The 22,636-nt window shown below is 51.0% G+C and overlaps 1 protein-coding gene across 3 annotated transcripts in view; it reads left to right on the top strand.

Annotated features, from left to right (window-relative positions):
* The window catches only part of arhgef12b (Rho guanine nucleotide exchange factor (GEF) 12b), a 127,367-nt gene that overhangs the window by 101,611 nt on the left and 3,120 nt on the right, over positions 1-22,636 (top strand). For all 3 annotated transcript variants that reach the window (XM_035779849.2, XM_035779848.2, XM_035779847.2), the window contains 12 exons: positions 11,613-11,738; positions 12,016-12,130; positions 12,592-12,692; positions 14,878-14,955; positions 15,107-15,182; positions 15,657-15,824; positions 16,528-16,615; positions 18,753-18,827; positions 20,498-20,592; positions 20,838-21,149; positions 21,311-21,625; positions 21,903-22,114. In XM_035779849.2, coding sequence (XP_035635742.1) covers positions 11,613-11,738; positions 12,016-12,130; positions 12,592-12,692; positions 14,878-14,955; positions 15,107-15,182; positions 15,657-15,824; positions 16,528-16,615; positions 18,753-18,827; positions 20,498-20,592; positions 20,838-21,149; positions 21,311-21,625; positions 21,903-22,114 — 1,761 coding nt within the window. The remainder of the gene's footprint in view (positions 1-11,612; positions 11,739-12,015; positions 12,131-12,591; positions 12,693-14,877; positions 14,956-15,106; positions 15,183-15,656; positions 15,825-16,527; positions 16,616-18,752; positions 18,828-20,497; positions 20,593-20,837; positions 21,150-21,310; positions 21,626-21,902; positions 22,115-22,636) is intronic.

Below are 22,636 nucleotides of genomic sequence, written 5' to 3'. Positions count from 1 at the left end.
ATGTGGGCCTGCATGTTACCATGTCCCTCTGTGCGTATGTTACCATGTCCCTCTGTGCGTATGTGGGCCTGCATGTTACCATGTCCCTCTGTGCGTATGTGGGCCTGCATGTTACCATGTCCCTCTGTGCGTATGTGGGCCTGCATGTTACCATGTCCCTCTGTGCGTATGTGGGCCTGCATGTTACCATGTCCCTCTGTGCGTATGTGGGCCTGCATGTTACCATGTCCCTCTGTGCGTATGTGGGCCTGCATGTTACCATGTCCCTCTGTGCGTATGTGGGCCTGCATGTTACCATGTCCCTCTGTGCGTATGTGGGCCTGCATGTTACCATGTCCCTCTGTGCGTATGTGGGCCTGCATGTTACCATGTCCCTCTGTGCGTATGTGGGCCCGCATGTTACCATGTCCCTCTGTGCGTATGTGGGCCCGCATGTTACCATGTCCCCCTGTGCGTATGTGGGCCCGCATGTTACCATGTCCCCCTGTGCGTATGTGGGCCCGCATGTTACCATGTCCCTCTGTGCGTATGTGGGCCCGCATGTTACCATGTCCCTCTGTGCGTATGTGGGCCTGCATGTTACCATGTCCCTCTGTGCGTATGTGGGCCCGCATGTTACCATGTCCCTCTGTGCGTATGTGGGCCCGCATGTTACCATGTCCCTCTGTGCGTATGTGGGCCCGCATGTTACCATGTCCCCTGTGCGTATGTGGGCCCTCTGTGCGTATGTTTACCATGTCCCTCTGTGCGTATGTGGGTGCGCATGTTACCATGTCCCTCTGTGCGTATGTGGGCCTGCATGTTACCATGTCCCCTGTGCGTATGTGGGCCTGCATGTTACCATGTCCCTCTGTGCGTATGTGGGTGCGCATGTTACCATGTCCCTCTGTGCGTATGTGGGACGCATGTTACCATGTCCCCCTGTGCGTATGTGGGCCCGCATGTGCATGTCCCCTGTGCGTATGTGGGCCCGCATGTTACCATGTCCCCTGTGCGTATGTGGGCCCGCATGTTACCATGTCCCTCTGTGCGTATGTGGGCCCGCATGTGCATGTCCCCCTGTGCGTATGTGGGCCCGCATGTTACCATGTCCCTCTGTGCGTATGTGGGCCCGCATGTGCATGTCCCCCTGTGCGTATGTTGTTACCATGTCCCCCTGTGCGTATGTGGGCCCGCATGTTACCATGTCCCTCTGTGCGTATGTGGGCCCGCATGTGCATGTCCCCTGTGCGTATGTGGGCCCGCATGTTACCATGTCCCTCTGTGCGTATGTGGGCCCGCATGTTACCATGTCCCTCTGTGCGTATGTGGGCCCGCATGTTACCATGTCCCCCTGTGCGTATGTGGGCCCGCATGTGCATGTCCCCCTGTGCGTATGTGGGCCCGCATGTTACCATGTCCCCTGTGCGTATGTGGGCCCGCATGTTACCATGTCCCCTGTGCGTATGTGGGCCCGCATGTGCATGTCCCCTGTGCGTATGTGGGCCCGCATGTTACCATGTCCCTCTGTGCGTATGTGGGCCCGCATGTGCATGTCCCCCTGTGCGTATGTGGGCCCGCATGTTACCATGTCCCCTGTGCGTATGTGGGACGGTTACCATGTCCCCCTGTGCGTATGTTGTTACCATGTCCCCTGTGCGTATGTGGGCCCGCATGTTACCATGTCCCCCTGTGCGTATGTCCCGCATGTGCATGTCCCCCTGTGCGTATGTGGGCCCGCATGTTACCATGTCCCTCTGTGCGTATGTGGGCCCGCATGCATGTCCCCCTATGTGGGCCCGCATGTTACCATGTCCCCCTGTGCGTATGTGGGACGCATGTTACCATGTCCCTCTGTGCGTATGTGGGACGCATGTTACCATGTCCCCCTGTGCGTATGTGGGCCCGCATGTGCATGTCCCCCTGTGCGTATGTGGGCCCGCATGTTACCATGTCCCTCTGTGCGTATGTGGGCCCGCATGTGCATGTCCCCCTGTGCGTATGTGGGCCCGCATGTTACCATGTCCCCCTGTGCGTATGTGGGCCCGCATGTTACCATGTCCCTCTGTGCGTATGTGGGCCCGCATGTGCATGTCCCCCTGTGCGTATGTGGGCCCGCATGTTACCATGTCCCCCTGTGCGTATGTGGGCCCGCATGTTACCATGTCCCTCTGTGCGTATGTGGGCCCGCATGTGCATGTCCCCCTGTGCGTATGTGGGCCCGCATGTTACCATGTCCCCCTGTGCGTATGTGGGCCCGCATGTTACCATGTCCCTCTGTGCGTATGTGGGCCTGCATGTTACCATGTCCCTCTGTGCGTATGTGGGCCTGCATGTTACCATGTCCCTCTGTGCGTATGTGGGCCTGCATGTTACCATGTCCCTCTGTGCGTATGTGGGCCCGCATGTTACCATGTCCCTCTGTGCGTATGTGGGCCCGCATGTTACCATGTCCCCCTGTGCGTATGTGGGCCCGCATGTTACCATGTCCCTCTGTGCGTATGTGGGCCCGCATGTTACCATGTCCCTCTGTGCGTATGTGGGCGCGCATGTTACCATGTCCCTCTGTGCATATGTGGGCCTGCATGTTACCATGTCCCTCTGTGCGTATGTGGGCCCGCATGTTACCATGTCCCTCTGTGCGTATGTGGGCCCGCATGTTACCATGTCCCCCTGTGCGTATGTGGGCCCGCATGTTACCATGTCCCTCTGTGCGTATGTGGGCCCGCATGTTACCATGTCCCTCTGTGCGTATGTGGGTGCGCATGTTACCATGTCCCTCTGTGCGTATGTGGGCCTGCATGTTACCATGTCCCCCTGTGCGTATGTGGGCCTGCATGTTACCATGTCCCTCTGTGCGTATGTGGGTGCGCATGTTACCATGTCCCTCTGTGCGTATGTGGGCCGCATGTTACCATGTCCCCTGTGCGTATGTGGGCCCGCATGTGCATGTCCCCTGTGCGTATGTGGGCCCGCATGTTACCATGTCCCCTGTGCGTATGTGGGCCCGCATGTTACCATGTCCCTCTGTGCGTATGTGGGCCCGCATGTGCATGTCCCCTGTGCGTATGTGGGCCCGCATGTTACCATGTCCCTCTGTGCGTATGTGGGCCCGCATGTTACCATGTCCCCCTGTGCGTATGTGGGCCCGCATGTTACCATGTCCCCCTGTGCGTATGTGGGCCCGCATGTTACCATGTCCCTCTGTGCGTATGTGGGCCCGCATGTGCATGTCCCCTGTGCGTATGTGGGCCCGCATGTTACCATGTCCCCCTGTGCGTATGTGGGCCCGCATGTTACCCTCTGTGCATGTCCCTCTGTGCGTATGTGGGCCCGCATGTTACCATGTCCCCTGTGCGTATGTGGGCCCGCATGTTACCATGTCCCCCTGTGCGTATGTGGGCCCGCATGTTACCATGTCCCCTGTGCGTATGTGGGCCCGCATGTGCATGTCCCCCTGTGCGTATGTGGGCCCGCATGTTACCATGTCCCTCTGTGCGTACCCGCATGTGCATGTCCCCTGTGCGTATGTGGGCCCGCATGTTACCATGTCCCCCTACCATGTCCCCCCCTGTGCGTATGTGGGCCCGCATGTTACCATGTCCCCTGTGCGTATGTTGTTACCATGTCCCCTGTGCGTATGTGGGCCCGCATGTGCATGTCCCCCTGTGCGTATGTGGGCCCGCATGTTACCATGTCCCTCTGTGCGTATGTGGGCCCGCATGTGCATGTCCCCTGTGCGTATGTGGGCCCGCATGTTACCATGTCCCCTGTGCGTATGTGGGCCCGCATGTTACCATGTCCCTCTGTGCGTATGTGGGACGCATGTTACCATGTCCCCTGTGCGTATGTGGGCCCATGTGCATGTCCCCCTGTGCGTATGTGGGCCCGCATGTTACCATGTCCCCCTGTGCGTATGTGGGCCCGCATGTTACCATGTCCCTCTGTGCGTATGTGGGCCCGCATGTGCATGTCCCCCTGTGCGTATGTGGGCCCGCATGTTACCATGTCCCCCTGTGCGTATGTGGGCCCGCATGTTACCATGTCCCTCTGTGCGTATGTGGGCCCGCATGTGCATGTCCCCTGTGCGTATGTGGGCCCGCATGTTACCATGTCCCCTGTGCGTATGTGGGCCCGCATGTTACCATGTCCCTCTGTGCGTATGTGGGCCCGCATGTTACCATGTCCCTCTGTGCGTATGTGGGCCCGCATGCATGTCCCCCTGTGCGTATGTTGTTACCATGTCCCCTGTGCGTACCCGCATGTTACCATGTCCCTCTGTGCGTATGTGGGCCTGCATGTTACCATGTCCCCCTCTGTGCGTATGTGGGCCCGCGTGCATGTTACCCATGTCCCTCTGTGCGTATGTGGGCCCGCATGTTACCATGTCCCTCTGTGCGTATGTGGGCCTGCATGTTACCATGTCCCCTGTGCGTATGTGGGCCCGCATGTTACCATGTCCCTCTGTGCGTATGTGGGCCTGCATGTTACCATGTCCCTCTGTGCGTATGTGGGCCTGCATGTTACCATGTCCCCTGTGCGTATGTGGGCCTGCATGTTACCATGTCCCTCTGTGCGTATGTGGGCCTGCATGTTACCATGTCCCTCTGTGCGTATGTGGGCCCGCATGTTACCATGTCCCCTGTGCGTATGTGGGCCCATGTCCCCTGTTACCATGTCCCTCTGTGCGTATGTGGGCCTGCATGTTACCATGTCCCTCTGTGCGTATGTGGGCCCGCATGTTACCATGTCCCTCTGTGCGTATGTGGGCCTGCATGTTACCATGTCCCTCTGTGCGTATGTGGGCCCGCATGTTACAATGTCCCTCTGTGCGTGTGTGGGCCCGCATGTTACAATGTCCCTCTGTGCATATGTGGGCCTGCATGTTACCATGTCCCTCTGTGCGTATGTGGGCCCGCATGTTACCATGTCCCTCTGTGCGTATGTGGGCCTGCATGTTACCATGTCCCCCTGTGCGTATGTGGGCCTGCATGTTACCATGTCCCCCTGTGCGTATGTGGGCCTGCATGTTACCATGTCCCTCTGTGCGTATGTGGGCCTGCATGTTACCATGTCCCCCTGTGCGTATGTGGGCCTGCATGTTACCATGTCCCTCTGTGCGTATGTGGGCCCGCATGTTACCATGTCCCCTGTGCGTGTGTGGGCCCGCATGTTACCATGTCCCCTGTGCGTATGTGGGCGCGCATGTTACCATGTCCCTCTGTGCGTGTGGGCGCGCATGTTACCATGTCCCTCTGTGCGTATGTGGGCCCGCATGTTACCATGTCCCTCTGTGCGTATATGGGCCCGCATGTTACCATGTCCCCCTGTGCGTATGTGGGCGCGCATGTTACCATGTCCCCCTGTGCGTATGTGGGCCTGCATGTTACCATGTCCCTCTGTGCGTATGTGGGCCCGCATGTTACCATGTCCCTCTGTGCGTGTGTGGGCCCGCATGTTACCATGTCCCCTGTGCGTATGTGGGCCCGCATGTTACCATGTCCCTCTGTGCGTATGTGGGCCCGCATGTTACCATGTCCCTCTGTGCGTATGTGGGCCTGCATGTTACCATGTCCCTCTGTGCGTATGTGGGCCTGCATGTTACCATGTCCCTCTGTGCGTATGTGGGCCTGCATGTTACCATGTCCCTCTGTGCGTATGTGGGCCTGCATGTTACCATGTCCCCCTGTGCGTATGTGGGCGCGCATGTTACCATGTCCCTCTGTGCGTATGTGGGCCTGCATGTTACCATGTCCCTCTGTGCGTATGTGGGTGCGCATGTTACCATGTCCCTCTGTGCGTATGTGGGCCTGCATGTTACCATGTCCCCCTGTGCGTATGTGGGTGTGCATGTTACCATGTCCCTCTGTGCGTATGTGGGTCTGCATGTTACCATGTCCCTCTGTGCGTATGTGGGTGCGCATGTTACCATGTCCCTCTGTGCGTATGTGGGCCCGCATGTTACCATGTCCCTCTGTGCGTATGTGGGCGAGCATGTTACCATGTCCCCCTGTGCGTATGTGGGCCCGCATGTTACCATGTCCCCCTGTGCGTATGTGGGCCCGCATGTTACCATGTCCCTCTGTGCGTATGTGGGCCCGCATGTGCATGTCCCCCTGTGCGTATGTGGGCCCGCATGTTACCATGTCCCCCTGTGCGTATGTGGGCCCGCATGTTACCATGTCCCTCTGTGCGTATGTGGGCCCGCATGTGCATGTCCCCCTGTGTGTATGTGGGCCCGCATGTTACCATGTCCCCCTGTGCGTATGTGGGCCCGCATGTTACCATGTCCCTCTGTGCGTATGTGGGCCCGCATGTGCATGTCCCCCTGTGCGTATGTGGGCCAGGTGTGTCCCCCTGTGCGTATGTGTGGGCCCGCATGTTACCATGTCCCCCTGTGCGTATATGGGCCCGCATGTTACCATGTCCCCCTGTGCGTATGTGGGCCCGCATGTTACCATGTCCCCTGTGCGTATGTGGGCGCGCATGTTACCATGTCCCCCTGTGCGTATGTGGGCCCGCATGTTACCATGTCCCCCTGTGCGTATGTGGGCCCGCATGTTACCATGTCCCTCTGTGCGTATGTGGGCCCGCATGTGCATGTCCCCCTGTGCGTATGTGGGCCCGCATGTTACCATGTCCCTCTGTGCGTATGTGGGCCCGCATGTGCATGTCCCCCTGTGCGTATGTGGGCCCGCATGTTACCATGTCCCCCTGTGCGTATGTGGGCCCGCATGTGCATGTCCCCCTGTGCGTATGTGGGCCCGCATGTTACCATGTCCCTCTGTGCGTATGTGGGCCTGCATGTTACCATGTCCCTCTGTGCGTATGTGGGCCTGCATGTTACCATGTCCCTCTGTGCGTATGTGGGCCCGCATGTTACAATGTCCCTCTGTGCGTGTGTGGGCCCGCATGTTACAATGTCCCTCTGTGCATATGTGGGCCTGCATGTTACCATGTCCCTCTGTGCGTATGTGGGCGCGCATGTTACCATGTCCCTCTGTGCATATGTGGGCCTGCATGTTACCATGTCCCTCTGTGCGTATGTGGGCGCGCATGTTACCATGTCCCTCTGTGCATATGTGGGCCTGCATGTTACCATGTCCCTCTGTGCGTATGTGGGCGCGCATGTTACCATGTCCCTCTGTGCATATGTGGGCCTGCATGTTACCATGTCCCTCTGTGCGTATGTGGGCCCGCATGTTACCATGTCCCTCTGTGCGTATGTGGGCCCGCATGTTACCATGTCCCTCTGTGCGTATGTGGGCCTGCATGTTACCATGTCCCTCTGTGCGTATGTGGGCCTGCATGTTACCATGTCCCTCTGTGCGTATGTGGGCCCGCATGTTACCATGTCCCCCTGTGCGTATGTGGGCGCGCATGTTACCATGTCCCTCTGTGCGTGTGTGGGCGCGCATGTTACCATGTCCCTCTGTGCGTATGTGGGCCCGCATGTTACCATGTCCCTCTGTGCGTATGTGGGCCCGTATGTTACCATGTCCCTCTGTGCGTATGTGGGCCCGCATGTTACCATGTCCCTCTGTGCGTATGTGGGCCTGCATGTTACCATGTCCCCTGTGCGTATGTGGGCCCGTATGTTACCATGTCCCTCTGTGCGTATGTGGGCCCCCATGTTACCATGTCCCCCTGTGCGTATGTGGGCCCGCATGTTACCATGTCCCCCTGTGCGTATGTGGGCGCGCATGTTACCATGTCCCTCTGTGCGTATGTGGGCCTGCATGTTACCATGTCCCTCTGTGCGTATGTGGGCCCCCATGTTACCATGTCCCCCTGTGCGTATGTGGGCCCCCATGTTACCATGTCCCCCTGTGCGTATGTGGGCCTGCATGTTACCATGTCCCCCTGTGCGTATGTGGGCCCGCATGTTACCATGTCCCTCTGTGCGTATGTGGGCCCGCATGTTACCATGTCCCTCTGTGCGTATGTGGGCCCGCATGTTACCATGTCCCCCTGTGCGTATGTGGGCCCGCATGTTACCATGTCCCTCTGTGCGTATGTGGGCCCGCATGTTACCATGTCCCCCTGTGCGTATGTGGGCCCCCATGTTACCATGTCCCCCTGTGCGTATGTGGGCCCGCATGTTACCATGTCCCCCTGTGCGTATGTGGGCCCCCATGTTACCATGTCCCCCTGTGCGTATGTGGGCCCCCATGTTACCATGTCCCCCTGTGCGTATGTGGGCCCGCATGTTACCATGTCCCCCTGTGCGTATGTGGGCGCGCATGTTACCATGTCCCTCTGTGCGTATGTGGGCCCGCATGTTACCATGTCCCCCTGTGCGTATGTGGGCCTGCATGTTACCATGTCCCCCTGTGCGTATGTGGGCGCGCATGTTACCATGTCCCTCTGTGCGTATGTGGGCCCGCATGTTACCATGTCCCTCTGTGCGTATGTGGGCCTGCATGTTACCATGTCCCCCTGTGCGTATGTGGGCCTGCATGTTACCATGTCCCTCTGTGCGTATGTGGGCCTGCATGTTACCATGTCCCTCTGTGCGTATGTGGGCGCGCATGTTACCATGTCCCTCTGTGCGTATGTGGGCCTGCATGTTACCATGTCCCTCTGTGCGTATGTGGGCCTGCATGTTACCATGTCCCTCTGTGCGTATGTGGGCCTGCATGTTACCATGTCCCTCTGTGCGTATGTGGGCCTGCATGTTACCATGTCCCTCTGTGCGTATGTGGGCCTGCATGTTACCATGTCCCTCTGTGCGTATGTGGGCCCGCATGTTACCATGTCCCTCTGTGCGTATGTGGGCCCGCATGTTACCATGTCCCTCTGTGCGTATGTGGGCCTGCATGTTACCATGTCCCTCTGTGCGTATGTGGGTGCGCATGTTACCATGTCCCTCTGTGCGTATGTGGGCCTGCATGTTACCATGTCCCTCTGTGCGTATGTGGGCCTGCATGTTACCATGTCCCTCTGTGCGTATGTGGGCCTGCATGTTACCATGTCCCTCTGTGCGTATGTGGGCCTGCATGTTACCATGTCCCTCTGTGCGTATGTGGGCCTGCATGTTACCATGTCCCTCTGTGCGAATGTGGGCCCGCATGTTACCATGTCCCTCTGTGCGTATGTGGGCCCGCATGTTACCATGTCCCTCTGTGCGTATGTGGGCCCGCATGTTACCATGTCCCTCTGTGCGTATGTGGGCCCGCATGTTACCATGTCCCCCTGTGCGTATGTGGGCCCGCATGTTACCATGTCCCTCTGTGCGTATGTGGGCCCGCATGTTACCATGTCCCTCTGTGCGTATGTGGGCCCGCATGTTACCATGTCCCTCTGTGCGTATGTGGGCCCGCATGTTACCATGTCCCTCTGTGCGTATGTGGGCCCGCATGTTACCATGTCCCTCTGTGCGTATGTGGGCCCGCATGTTACCATGTCCCTCTGTGCGTATGTGGGCCGCATGTTACCATGTCCCTCTGTGCGTATGTGGGCCCGCATGTTACCATGTCCCCCTGTGCGTATGTGGGCCCCATGTTACCATGTCCCCCTGTGCGTATGTGGGCCGGCATGTTACCATGTCCCTCTGTGCGTATGTGGGCCTGCATGTTACCATGTCCCTCTGTGCGTATGTGGGCCTGCATGTTACCATGTCCCTCTGTGCGTATGTGGGCCCGCATGTTACCATGTCCCTCTGTGCGTATGTGGGCCTGCATGTTACCATGTCCCTCTGTGCATATGTGGGCCCGTATGTTACCATGTCCCTCTGTGCGTATGTGGGCCTGCATGTTACCATGTCCCTCTGTGCGTATGTGGGCCCGCATGTTACCATGTCCCTCTGTGCGTATGTGGGCCCCCATGTTACCATGTCCCCCTGTGCGTATGTGGGCCCCCATATTACCATGTCCCTCTGTGCGTATGTGGGCCTGCATGTTACCATGTCCCTCTGTGCGTATGTGGGCCTGCATGTTACCATGTCCCTCTGTGCGTATGTGGGCCCCCATGTTACCATGTCCCTCTGTGCGTATGTGGGCCTGCATGTTACCATGTCCCTCTGTGCGTATGTGGGCCTGCATGTTACCATGTCCCTCTGTGCGAATGTGGGCCCGCATGTTACCATGTCCCTCTGTGCGTATGTGGGCCTGCATGTTACCATGTCCCTCTGTGCGTATGTGGGCCTGCATGTTACCATGTCCCTCTGTGCGTGTGTGGGCGCGCATGTTACCATGTCCCTCTGTGCGTATGTGGGCCTGCATGTTACCATGTCCCTCTGTGCGTATGTGGGCCCGCATGTTACAATGTCCCTCTGTGCGTATGTGGGCCTGCATGTTACCATGTCCCTCTGTGCGTATGTGGGCCCGCATGTTACCATGTCCCTCTGTGCGTATGTGGGCCCGCATGTTACCATGTCCCTCTGTGCGTATGTGGGCCTGCATGTTACCATGTCCCTCTGTGCGTATGTGGGCCCGCATGTTACCATGTCCCTCTGTGCGTATGTGGGCCCCCATGTTACCATGTCCCCCTGTGCGTATGTGGGTCCCTCTGTGCGTATGTGGGCCTGCATGTTACCATGTCCCTCTGTGCGTATGTGGGCGCGCATGTTACCATGTCCCTCTGTGCGTATGTGGGCCCGCATGTTACCATGTCCCTCTGTGCGTATGTGGGCCTGCATGTTACCATGTCCCTCTGTGCGTATGTGGGCCTGCATGTTACCATGTCCCTCTGTGCGTATGTGGGCCCGCATGTTACCATGTCCCTCTGTGCGTATGTGGGCCTGCATGTTACCATGTCCCTCTGTGCGTATGTGGGCCTGCATGTTACCATGTCCCTCTGTGCGTGTGTGGGCGCGCATGTTACCATGTCCCTCTGTGCGTATGTGGGCCTGCATGTTACCATGTCCCTCTGTGCGTATGTGGGCCCGCATGTTACAATGTCCCTCTGTGCGTATGTGGGCCTGCATGTTACCATGTCCCTCTGTGCGTATGTGGGCCCGCATGTTACCATGTCCCTCTGTGCGTATGTGGGCCCGCATGTTACCATGTCCCTCTGTGCGTATGTGGGCCCGCATGTTACCATGTCCCTCTGTGCGTATGTGGGCGCGCATGTTACCATGTCCCTTTGTGCGTATGTGGGCCCGCATGTTACCATGTCCCTCTGTGCGTATGTGGGCCTGCATGTTACCATGTCCCTCTGTGCGTATGTGGGCCCGCATGTTACCATGTCCCTCTGTGCGTATGTGGGCCCGCATGTTACCATGTCCCCCTGTGCGTATGTGGGCCCGCATGTTACCATGTCCCTCTGTGCGTATGTGGGCGCGCATGTTACCATGTCCCTCTGTGCGTATGTGGGCCTGCATGTTACCATGTCCCTCTGTGCGTATGTGGGCCTGCATGTTACCATGTCCCTCTGTGCGTATGTGGGCCTGCATGTTACCATGTCCCTCTGTGCGTATGTGGGCCCGCATGTTACCATGTCCCTCTGTGCGTATGTGGGCCCGCATGTTACCATGTCCCTCTGTGCGTATGTGGGCCTGCATGTTACCATGTCCCTCTGTGCGTATGTGGGCCGGCATGTTACCATGTCCCTCTGTGCGTATGTGGGCCGGCATGTTACCATGTCCCTCTGTGCGCCCGCATGTTACCATGTCCCTCTGTGCGTGTGTGTAGTTCAGTGATGACGAGGAGGAGAAAATCAAGCGGGCGGTGGGTACCTTCTGCAGTAACCAGCCCTTTGCCCTGGAACTCATCAAGACCCGGCAGAAGAAAGACCAGCGCTTCACCTCCTTTATGCAGGTACAACACAGTATACTATACTATATTCTACTGTTCATGGGTTGCATGTTGTGTCACAATATTGTTCTGAAGTTTCTCTTGACGACTGGGCATTCTACTCCATGCATTCTCAGTTGGCACTAATGAAGATTTAGCATTATAGTGGATTGGAAACACAATGATATCTCTAAAGGAAACAAACTGTCTTTCGTCATCATTGTGATGTCGTCAGATTGACCATTTGATCTGGAGTGAGTGACTGTAGTACTGACTCGGGTGTGTCTCTCTCGTCCCGTAGGAGGCTGAGAGCAACCGTCTGTGTCGCAGACTGCAGCTGAAGGATATCATTCCAGTGGAGATGCAGAGGCTGACCAAGTATCCACTACTGCTGGAGAGCATAGCCAAGTACACAGGTACAGTAGACAGCACCGCTATAAAACACAGTCTGTCCACACAACTACTAAAGGTTGAGACATTGAAAATGATTTGGATGACGTATCATCTCTCTTTTGTGTCCATCTGTTGGGAGATAAGTATTGCATTTCTTTGTAATAGTTGATTAAAGAGGGATGTATTTCCAAGCCAAATTATCTTTTAATGTTTAAATAAAATGACTGAACTAAAGGAAAGCAGATGTAGCTACTCAAAGATTGTAAAAATTTGTCAAAAATTGCATGAAGATTAGGCTATAAATAATCTTGGTTTACCCAGAACTAAGATATGTTTACGTAGTCTCTTCATAAGAGATTAGGCTGTAAATGAATCCGTCATCATCATCATGTCTTCACATTCTCGCGCACGTGGGTTTTTGTTGTGCATTTATTTGGTCCGTGAGATTGATATCACCTGCTTGTTTTTGTTTTTTGCCTGACAGAGGATGCAGAGGAGAGGGACAAGGTGAAGAGGGCCGGGGAGTGCTGCAGGACGATCCTCAACTATGTCAACCAGACAGTGAAAGAGGCAGAGAACAAACAGGTAACTGACTATGGAGAGGACAACCAGTGGGACTAGACACATGGTGAACACATGCACACCAACAGTTTGTCATGGTGCAGCCACGTTTCAATTGAAAACTGTGGGACACTTGCAAGCTAAATTAAGCAAAACCAGTTCAGACTGCACCAATGGGATTCAAACACTTCCTACCTTAATATGGCTGTCTACAGTGGCTTGCAAAAGTATTCACCCCTCTTGGCATTTTTCCTATTTTGTTTCCTTACAACCTGGAATTAAAATAGATTTTGGGGGGTTGTATCATTTGATTTACACAACATGTCTACTACCACTTTGAAGATACAAAATATGTTTTATTGTGAAACAAACAAGAAATAAGTGCATAACTATTCACCCCCCCCCAAGGGTCAATACTTTGTAGAGTCACTTTTTGCAGCTGCATGTCTCTTGGGGTATGTCTCTATAAGCTTGGCACATCTAGCCACTGGGATTTTTTTCCCATTCTTCAAGGCAAAACTGCTCCAGCTCCTTCAAGTTGAATGGGTCCCTCTGATGTACAGCAATTTTGAGTCATACCACAGATTCTCAATTGGATTGAGGTCTGGGCTTTGACTAGGCCATTCCAAGACATTTAAATGTTTCCCCTTAAACCACTCGAGTGTTGCTTTAGCAGTATGCTTAGTGTCATTGTCCTGCTGGAAGGTGAACCGCCATCCCAGTCTCAAATCTCTGGAAGACTGAAACAGGATTCCCTCAAGAATTTCCCTGCATTTAGCACCATCCATCATTCATTCAATTCTAACCAGTTTCCCAGTCCCTGCCGGATGGTGTTCTCGGTGTGATTAGAGGTGTTGGGTTTGCGCCAGACATAGCATTTTCCTTGATGTCCAAAAATCTCAATTTTAGTCTCATCTGACCACATGCCTTTTTGAAAACACCAAACGTGTTTGCTTATTTTTTTCTTTAAGTAATGGCTTTTTTTCTGGCCACTCTTCTGTAAAGCCCAGCTCTGTGGAGTGTACAGCTTAAAGTGGTCTTATGGACAGATACTCCAATCTCCGCTGTGGAGCTTTGCACCTCGTTCAGGGTTAACTTTGGTCTCTTTGTTGACGCTGTGATTAATGCCCTTCTTGCCTGTTCCATGAGTTTTGGTGGGAGGCCCTCTCTTGGCAGGTTTGTTGTGGTGTCATATTCTTTCCATTTTTTAATAATGGATTTAATGGTGCTCCGTGGGATGTTCAAAGTTTCTGATATTTTTTTATAACCCAACACTGATCTGTACTTCTCTACAACTTTGTCCCTGACCTGTTTGGAGAGCTCCTTGGTCTTCATGGTGCTGCTTGCTTGGTGGTGCCCCTTGCTTAGTGGTGTTACAGAATCTGGGGCCTTTTAGAACAGGTGTATATATACTGAGATCATGTGACACTTATTTAAATAAAGTCCACCTGTCTGCAATGTAATTATGTACCTTCTGAAGGTAATTGGTTGCACCAGGTCTTATTTAGGGGCTTCATATTAAAGGGGGGTGAAACATATGCACCACTTTTCCGTTTTTATTATTATTATTATTATTTTTAAACAAGTAATTTCACTTCACCAATTTGGACTATTCTGTGTATGTCCATTACATGAAATCCAAATAAAAATACATTTAAATCACAGGTTTTAATGCAACCAAATAGGAGAAACACCAAGGGGGATGAATACTTTTGCAAGGCACTGTATTTAAGTTGACCAGTTCCTCTGCTAAGCTATGTGATTGGCTTATCTTTGCTGTTTTTATTGCTGCCACCTGCTATGCATTGACTGTTTTCTGCTAGCCTATCACAACCCCAGTCTCCACCTATTTGGTTCTGCTTTTTTCCCCATCAGGGGGATTGATATATCTCACTCACTGCCATGTAATCTAATGGTATTAAGGGACACATGGATCTGGCAGTCAGCTCCCATGAAGGAGCAGAGCCAAACACCAATACCAGATGTTTTGTCATCTATTTTGGTTTCTTAAAGGGTTAAAGGAATATGTGAGTTTCCTGTCTGAACTCTATTAATGCAAAATGTAGTAAACAGTACAACTCTTGTGCCTGCTACCTTTCTACCAGAATATATCAGCTAAGGGACTGAATAGCATTTAGATCCTATTAAATGAGTGTTCTAACTGTATACTGTCTAGCCAGTATAAGTGTGTGTGCTCCTCTCCCTACAGAGGTTAGAGGACTACCAGAGACGCCTGGACCTGTCCTCTCTCAAACAGAGTGAGAACCCAATGATCTCAGAGTTCAAGGTGAGACTACTTGTGTCTCCATTTATTTACATGCATTTACCTTTATTTGACCAGGGAAGTTAATTGGACATATTCTCATTGACAAGAACCCCCGTTGGCTTAAAGCTGTAGAAAGGTGCCTGTTCTGACGTGTGTGTGTGCGTGTGCGTAGAGTCTAGACCTGACCAAGAAGAAGATGGTGCACGAGGGACCTCTCTCCTGGAAGGTCAACAAAGACAAGACCATCGGTACGTACCCATAATTCAACAGAATGTGTTTTAGCGGTGTAGAAATGTTGATCATGTAGAGAATAATAATAATTTTTTACCTTTAGGACAATTGCTATTTCCATTTTCAGCTTAGCCCTTTGGTACGCTAGAGTTGTCCTCATCCAATGCTGAAAGCTAAGTAGGCTACAACATACAATAGAAGACTGAGAAGAAGGCCCGGGGTTCACATGCTATAGTAGTTTTAGCCCACATGAGGACTAGCTTGTCCTGTTGAGTGTAAGTGATTTTCTGTGTGTTGTAAACCGTCTTCTCTCTATACCAAATGCCAGGACTGAGAGAAACAAAATGTTCCCCATGCCATACCAATGAATCAACAACTTGAGTCATGTTGTCATGAATTTCAATGATGTTTATCAATGTATTTCAGTGTCTGTGATGCCATTTGGTTATAAAAACAAAAGTATTACCTTGAACTTCCTCCTGTGCCCTCAGAGCTGTACACGCTGCTCCTGGAGGACATCCTGGTGCTGCTGCAGAAGCAGGACGAGCGGTTGGTCCTCAAGTGCCACAGCAAGAACTTGGCGGGCACCGCCGACACCAAGCACATCTTCAGCCCCATCATCAACCTCAACACCGTGCTGGTGCGCTCGGTAGCCACCGGTGTGTCCATTCAGTTCTAACAATATTAAAGCGTTTTCCCTCGTTTATGTTTCAGTAAAACGCTAAGGGATGGGGCTTGAGAAATGTAACCACCCTCAAATTCATAGACAGAGCTATAGATGCAAGGACTGACAATCCATTGTATCAACATTATAGTTTTAACCACAAACTTATATTTTGGGTTTTGAAGGGGTATGACAGTTGAACTAAGCTCATTAGGCATTTATACGTTTTATTCTTGAAGAATTAATCAAATGTATGTAGCAACTGTTATTTCCCTATTAAGGGGGCTATTTAGTGTGAATTATTTTTAAATCTGATATAAATAATTATTGCTCTATTTGCTACGTTTCCATCTGTGTTGTTCTGAATGTTGCATCTCACTGAAAAGGCTCCTGGAATCATATCTTATCAAATTGCTTCAAGCAACATGTCTGTAGTAGCCTGGTCCCAGATCTGTTTGTGCAGTCTTGCCAACCACCATGTTTGGCATGACAGTGACTATTGGCGTAAGCTTTTTGGAACCTGCCTGATCTTGCAATAGCTTACATTCTGTTTTACTGATGTGAAATTGGATTTGGCTACACAGCTCAAACAGACCTGGGACCAGGCTATATCTAGTGGACTTTGGAGAGGAAAGACAACATAGCAAAGACTGTCAATATAATGTATGTTCTAATGATATTGTCTCTTCTCCTGTCAGACAACAAGTCCTTCTTTGTGCTGTCTATGTCCGACAACGGAGCCCAGATCTACGAGCTGATGGCCCAGACCGTGTCCGAGCAAAGAACGTAAGTCTGTTTGTCTGTTCATCCCAAAGTCACTTTATTCAAGCATCCCATTCAGTTGTTACCTGGCTGGAACTAGGATTGCAAAAGTTCCCAGGTTTTCCAAAAATCTCAGGTGGGGGATTCCAGGGGAGAATAAGCAGGGACAGAATCCTCCAACTGAGATTTCAGAAAAATCTGGATTTGCTTGGTCCCTCCAGGCTAAGTTGCTCTCAAAGAGATACAACGCCTTCAGAAAGTATACACACTCCTTTATTTCACATTTTGTTGTCACAGCCTGAATTTCAAATGGATTCAATTTAGATTTTCTGTCACTGATATACACACAATACCCCTTGAAATGAATAACAATTAAATGAAATGTATTCAGTCAATAAGTATTCCCAGGTTTTTCTGAGGGCACACACTTTATGTGTTATGAATGTATTGTAATGTTTTTAAAATTGTATAACTGCCTTAATTTTGCTGGACCCCTTGGCAGAAGCTAATGGGGATCCATAATAAATACAAATACAAAGTCCTCAACTCGCAGCTCCATTATATAGTACCAGCAAAACACCAGTCTCAACATCAACAGTGAAGAGGTGACTCCGGGATGCTGGCCTTCTCAGTTGTGCACTGGGCCTCCCACCACTCTTTCTATTCTGGTTAGTGCCAGTTTGCTCTGTTCTGTGAAGGAAGTAGTACACCGCGTTGTACGAGATCTTCAGTTTCTTGGCAATTTCTCGGATGGAATTGCCTTCATTTCTCAGAATAAGAATAGACTGATGAGTTTCAGAAGAAAGTTCTTTGTTTCTGGCCATTTTGAGCCTGTAATCGAACCCACAAATGCTGATGCTCCAGATACTCAGCTAGTCTAAAGAAGGCCAGTTTTATTGCTTCTTTAATCAGAACATCAGTTTTCAGCTGTGCTAACATAATTGCAAAAGGGTTTTCTAATGATCAATTAGCCTTTTAAAATGATAAACTTGGATTAGCTAACACAACCTGAAATTGGAACACAGGAGTGATGGTTGCTGATAATGGGCCTCTTTTTGCCTATGTAGATATTCCATTTTAAAAAATATCTGCTGTTTCCAGCTACAATAGTCATTTACAACATTAAAAATGTCTACATTTCTGATCAATTTGATGTTATTTTAATGGACAGAAAATGTGCTTTTCTTTTAAAAACAAGGACATTTCTAAATGATCCCAAACTTTTGAATTGTTGTATGTGTATGTATTTATATGACAAAACACATCACGACAAGAGAGACAACACTACATAAAGAGAGACATAAGACAACAACATACTGTATGTAGCAAGGCAGCAACACATTACAACACAGCATGGTAGCAACAGAACATGACAACAACATGGTACAAACATTTTTGGGCACAGACAACAGCACAAAGGGCAAGAAGGTACATCATGCAAAGCAGCCACAACTGTCAGTAAAACTGTCCAGTTTGAGTGTTTGTTGCAGTTTGTCCCAGTCGCTAGCTGCAGTGAAGTGAAAAGAGGAGCGACCCAGGGATGTGTGTGCTTTGGGGGCCTTTAATACTAACCTAAATGAAAGAGTGAAAAGAATGAAGCCTGTACAGAATAAAAATATTCCAAAACATGCATCCTGTTTGCGACAAGGCACTTAAATAATACTGTAAAAAATGTGGCAAAGAAATGAAATTCTGGGAATAGAGCTAGTTATAGTTTTGACTTAAATTAGCTTGAAAATCTATAGCAAAACTTGAAAGTAGCTTTCTAGCAATGATCAACAACCAACTTGACAGAGCTTGAAGAATTTTAAAAAGAATGGCCAAATATTGTACAATCCAGGTGTGCAAATCTCTTAGAGAATCACAGCTGTATTTGCTGCCAAAGGTGTTTATAACTTGTACTGTCTCAGGGTGGTGAATACTTATCTAATCAAGATAAAATATTTAAAAAATGTCATACATTTTTTGTCAATTTTGTGTAGATCGTTGGCAAAAAAATCAATTTTAGTCCCGCTTTGTAACAACAAAATGTGGAAAAAGTAAATTGGTGTGAGAACTTTCTGAAGTCACTGTAGATGGTGCACTTCCCAGGAAGACAGGATGGGCTCGCTTTCTATTTCTATGGTTGGTCTGTTTCTCATTAACTCCTCCCATCCACTAGGTGGCAGTGTCTGATAACGCAGAGCGCAGAAACCATGAAGACGAAAACACACATCATACCTTTACTTCAGACCGAGTGAGTTCACTGGCCTTGTTGGCTTTTTATATACACTGCTCAAAAAAATAAAGGGAACACTAAAATAACACATCCTAGATCTGAATGAATGAAATATTCTTTTTAAATACTTTTTTCTTTACATAGTTGAATGTGCTGACAACAAAATCACACAATTATCAATGGAAATCAAATTTATCAACCCATGGAGGTCTGGATTTGGAGTCACACTCAAAATTAAAGTGCAAAACCACACTACAGGCTGATCCAACTTTGATGTAATGTCCTTAAAACAAGTCAAAATGAGGCTCAGTAGTGTGTGTGACCTCCACGTGCCTGTATGACCTCCCTACAACGCCTGGGCATGCTCCTGATGAGGTGGCGGACAGTCTCCTTGAGGGATCTCTCCTGGACAGTCTGTGGTGCAATGTGGCGTGGCGTTGGTGGATGGAGAGAGACATGATGTCCCAGATGTACTCAATTGGATTCAGGTCTGGGGAACGGGCGGGCCAGTCCATAGCATCAATGCCTTCCTCTTGCAGGAACTGCTGACACACTCCAGCCACATGAGGTCTAGCATTGACTTGCATTAGGAGGAACCCGGGGCCAACCGCACCAGCATATGGTCTCACAAGGGGTCTGAGGATCTCATCTCGGTACCTAATGGCAGTCAGGCTACCTCTGGCGAGCACATGGAGGGCTGTGCGGCCCCCCAAAGAAATGCCACTCCACACCATGACTGACCCATCCCCAAACCGGTCATGCTGGAGGATGTTGCAGGCAGCAGAACGTTCTCCACGGCGTCTCCAGACTCTGTCACGTCTGTCACATGTGCTCAGTGTGAACCTGCTTTCATCTGTGAAGAGCACAGGGCGCCAGTGGCGAATTTGCCAATCTTGGTGTTCTCTGGCAAATGCGAGAGATATCCACCTGTGGATGTTGGGCCCTCATACCACCTTCATGGAGTCTGTTTCTGACCGTTTGAGCAGACACATGCACATTTGTGGCCTGCTGGAGGTATTTTTGCAGGGCTCTGGCAGTGCTCCTCCTGCTCCTCCTTGCACAAAGGCGGAGGTAGCGGTCCTGCTGCTGGGTTGTTGCCCTCCTACGGCCTCCTCCACGTCTCCTGATGTACTGGCCTATCTCCTGGTAGCGCCTCCATGCTCTGGACACTACGCTGACAGACACAGCAAACCTTCTTGCCACATCTCGCATTGATGTGCCATCCTGGATGAGCTGCACTACCTGAGCCACTTGTGTGGGTTGTAGATTCCGTCTCATTCTACCACTAGAGTGAAAGCACCGCCAGCATTCAAAAGTGACCAAAACATCAGCCAGGAAGCATAGGAACTGAGAAGTGGTCTGTGGTCACCACCTGCAGAACCACTCCTTTATTGGGGGTGTCTTGCTAAATGCCTATAATTTCCACCTGTTGTCTATTCCATTTGCACAACAGCATGTGAAATTTATTGTCAATCAGTGTTGCTTCCTAAGTGGACAGTTTGATTTCACAGAAGTGTGATTGACTTGGAGTTACATTGTGTTGTTTAAGTGTTCCCTTTATTTTTTTGAGCAGTGTATATTTTATTTGTACTTTTATACACTCTGCTTTCTAATGAAAAAAGGCACATCACCCTAGTTTATAATTTACGCTTGTGTGTGCGTGCATACGCTTGGCATGTGTGTTGCAGTGTGGAGCGAGACGCAGTAGAGATTATCAGCACGGGGGTGCCCAAACTGAACAAAGACCCTGAGCGCACCTCCATGGGATGTACCCAGTCCCCAGGTATCAATAACTAGACAGTTAATACATTTTCAAAAATCTAATCAAATCAAATTTTATTGGTCACATACACATATTTAGCAGATTTTATTGCAGGTGTAGCGAAATGCTTGTGTTCCTAGCTCCAACAGTGTAGTAGTATCTAACAATTTTCAAAAAACATCTACCCTATGAAAAGCTATGTGAGTTTGACTATTCTTCATGCAGCTGTAACACACCTTCATTACCCATGTATCTGTGTCCCCTAGAAAAAGACGTCACTTCCTTGCCGGGTCTGCAACCCACACCCACATCGACCAACCCATTTGACGGTGTCAAATCAGACGACGAGGAAGAAGAGGACTCGCCACTGCCAGACAGAAGAGAAGAACAAGAAGAAGAGGAGGAGGAAGTGGAGGAGGTAGATGAGGAGGAAGTTGAAGCTTTTCTGGATGGAGAGCTGGCAGACAGACTGCCCATCCTCCAGGAGAGGTCACGCCTGGGCATCGCCATCGACGACGAGGATCCAGATGATGCCTTCGGCATGCCACCCTCCAGAGCCGAGGAGGCCCTAAGAACCTGTGAGTTCACTGGCTTAGCCTTAGACCAATATGTCACATACAGTGATAGAATGACACATTGAATGGCACACTAAATGTTTTGCAACGGAAACTGAAAATGTTTCTTCTTCGCCTAATGAACATGACCCTGTAGCCACGCTGACTCTCTCTCCTTATTCCAGTGGCAGCCCTGAGGCAGGTCCTTCTCAACCACATGACGAGCAGAGCAGAGGGCAGCGACAAGGACAAAGAGAAGGGGAAAGAAAAAGAGCAGAGGAAGGGCCGAGCCCCTGGAGGCCGCCTGCTGAGGACCACGTCCCTGAGGGGCCCAGAGGACAACAACAGTATCTCGGCCCCAAGCAGCGTAGCAGCACCCTCTACTGGCTCCGAGACCGGCGCCTCGGAGAAGACCGAGGCAGGGAGGGAGGAGGAGGCCCCGGGGTCCAATGAACTACCGTCTGGGGACACAGGTTTCTTTGAGACTTCCGAGGAATACGGTGAGCCAACTGGGACATTCAAGGCAGAAAAGCGGCAGGGGATTCACCCCTTAGGTTAACTAGTATTTCACTTAGTCATGAATCGTTGTCGATGTCAATAGGAGACAAAGTTCTAATTCTACTTAAATGGAAGTTAGGATATACTGTTGCTTTTATAGCATGTTTGAGGTTTCTTTTTAATTGTGGAAGTTAAAGTACTCAGGTGGGCATAACTTACCCATTTCCAACCGTCTCTCCCTCTCCCTCCCTCCCCATTTCTCTTTCCCTCCCTCCCCAGGCAGTTACATGGTCCTGGAGGGCTACGGGGCCTCGGGGGAGAGCAGGACGGACAATGACGGTCAGGCGAGGGGTGGGGCCCAATGGGGCCCGGACATCGACCTGAAGAAGCTACTCTCCTCATCCTCGCAGACAGGGGGTGCCGGCCCCAAACTCAGACGCCAGGTCATGACCCACATCCGCCTGCTCCAGGCCAACCTGCAGCACCTGAAGGTACACAATCAACCCCCCTTTAAGTAACATGAAGTTTCCCCCCCCTAGATCAGACCTGGGTTCAAATACTATTTGAAATCATTACCTCTGGATTTTGACAATGATGCCCTTTATCTACTTCCCCACAGTTTGATCAACTTGTGGATACCGTTTTTATATCTCTGTCCAGTATGAAGGAGGTTAGAGGTAGTTTCACGTGCCAATGCTAATCAGTCTTAGCACAATAACTGTCAGTCTATGGCTATCTGCTTGCATGGCACTAGTTAGCAACTTAAGTCAAACAGCACACAGAGAAATAAAAATGGTATCCATGAGTTCATCTGACTCTGGGGAAGTAGTTAAAGTGCCTCATTGCCAAAATCCCAAAGTATCCCTTTAAAAGTGGTTGATTGAGTATGCCTGATTTAGACCAAGTAGAATAGTCCCAAAATGGCAAACCACGCCCATTTAGAACTTCAGGCAGGCTAGAGTAAGTGCTTAAAAGTGCATTATTCAGAAATTGCTGCACCATTTCCTGGTTCC

Source organism: Oncorhynchus keta, chromosome 11, assembly GCF_023373465.1.
Source record: "Oncorhynchus keta strain PuntledgeMale-10-30-2019 chromosome 11, Oket_V2, whole genome shotgun sequence".
Lineage (NCBI taxonomy): Eukaryota > Metazoa > Chordata > Actinopteri > Salmoniformes > Salmonidae > Oncorhynchus > Oncorhynchus keta.
The sequence above is the reverse complement of the archived record's forward strand: the minus strand, read 5'-3'. Positions and strand labels throughout refer to the sequence as shown.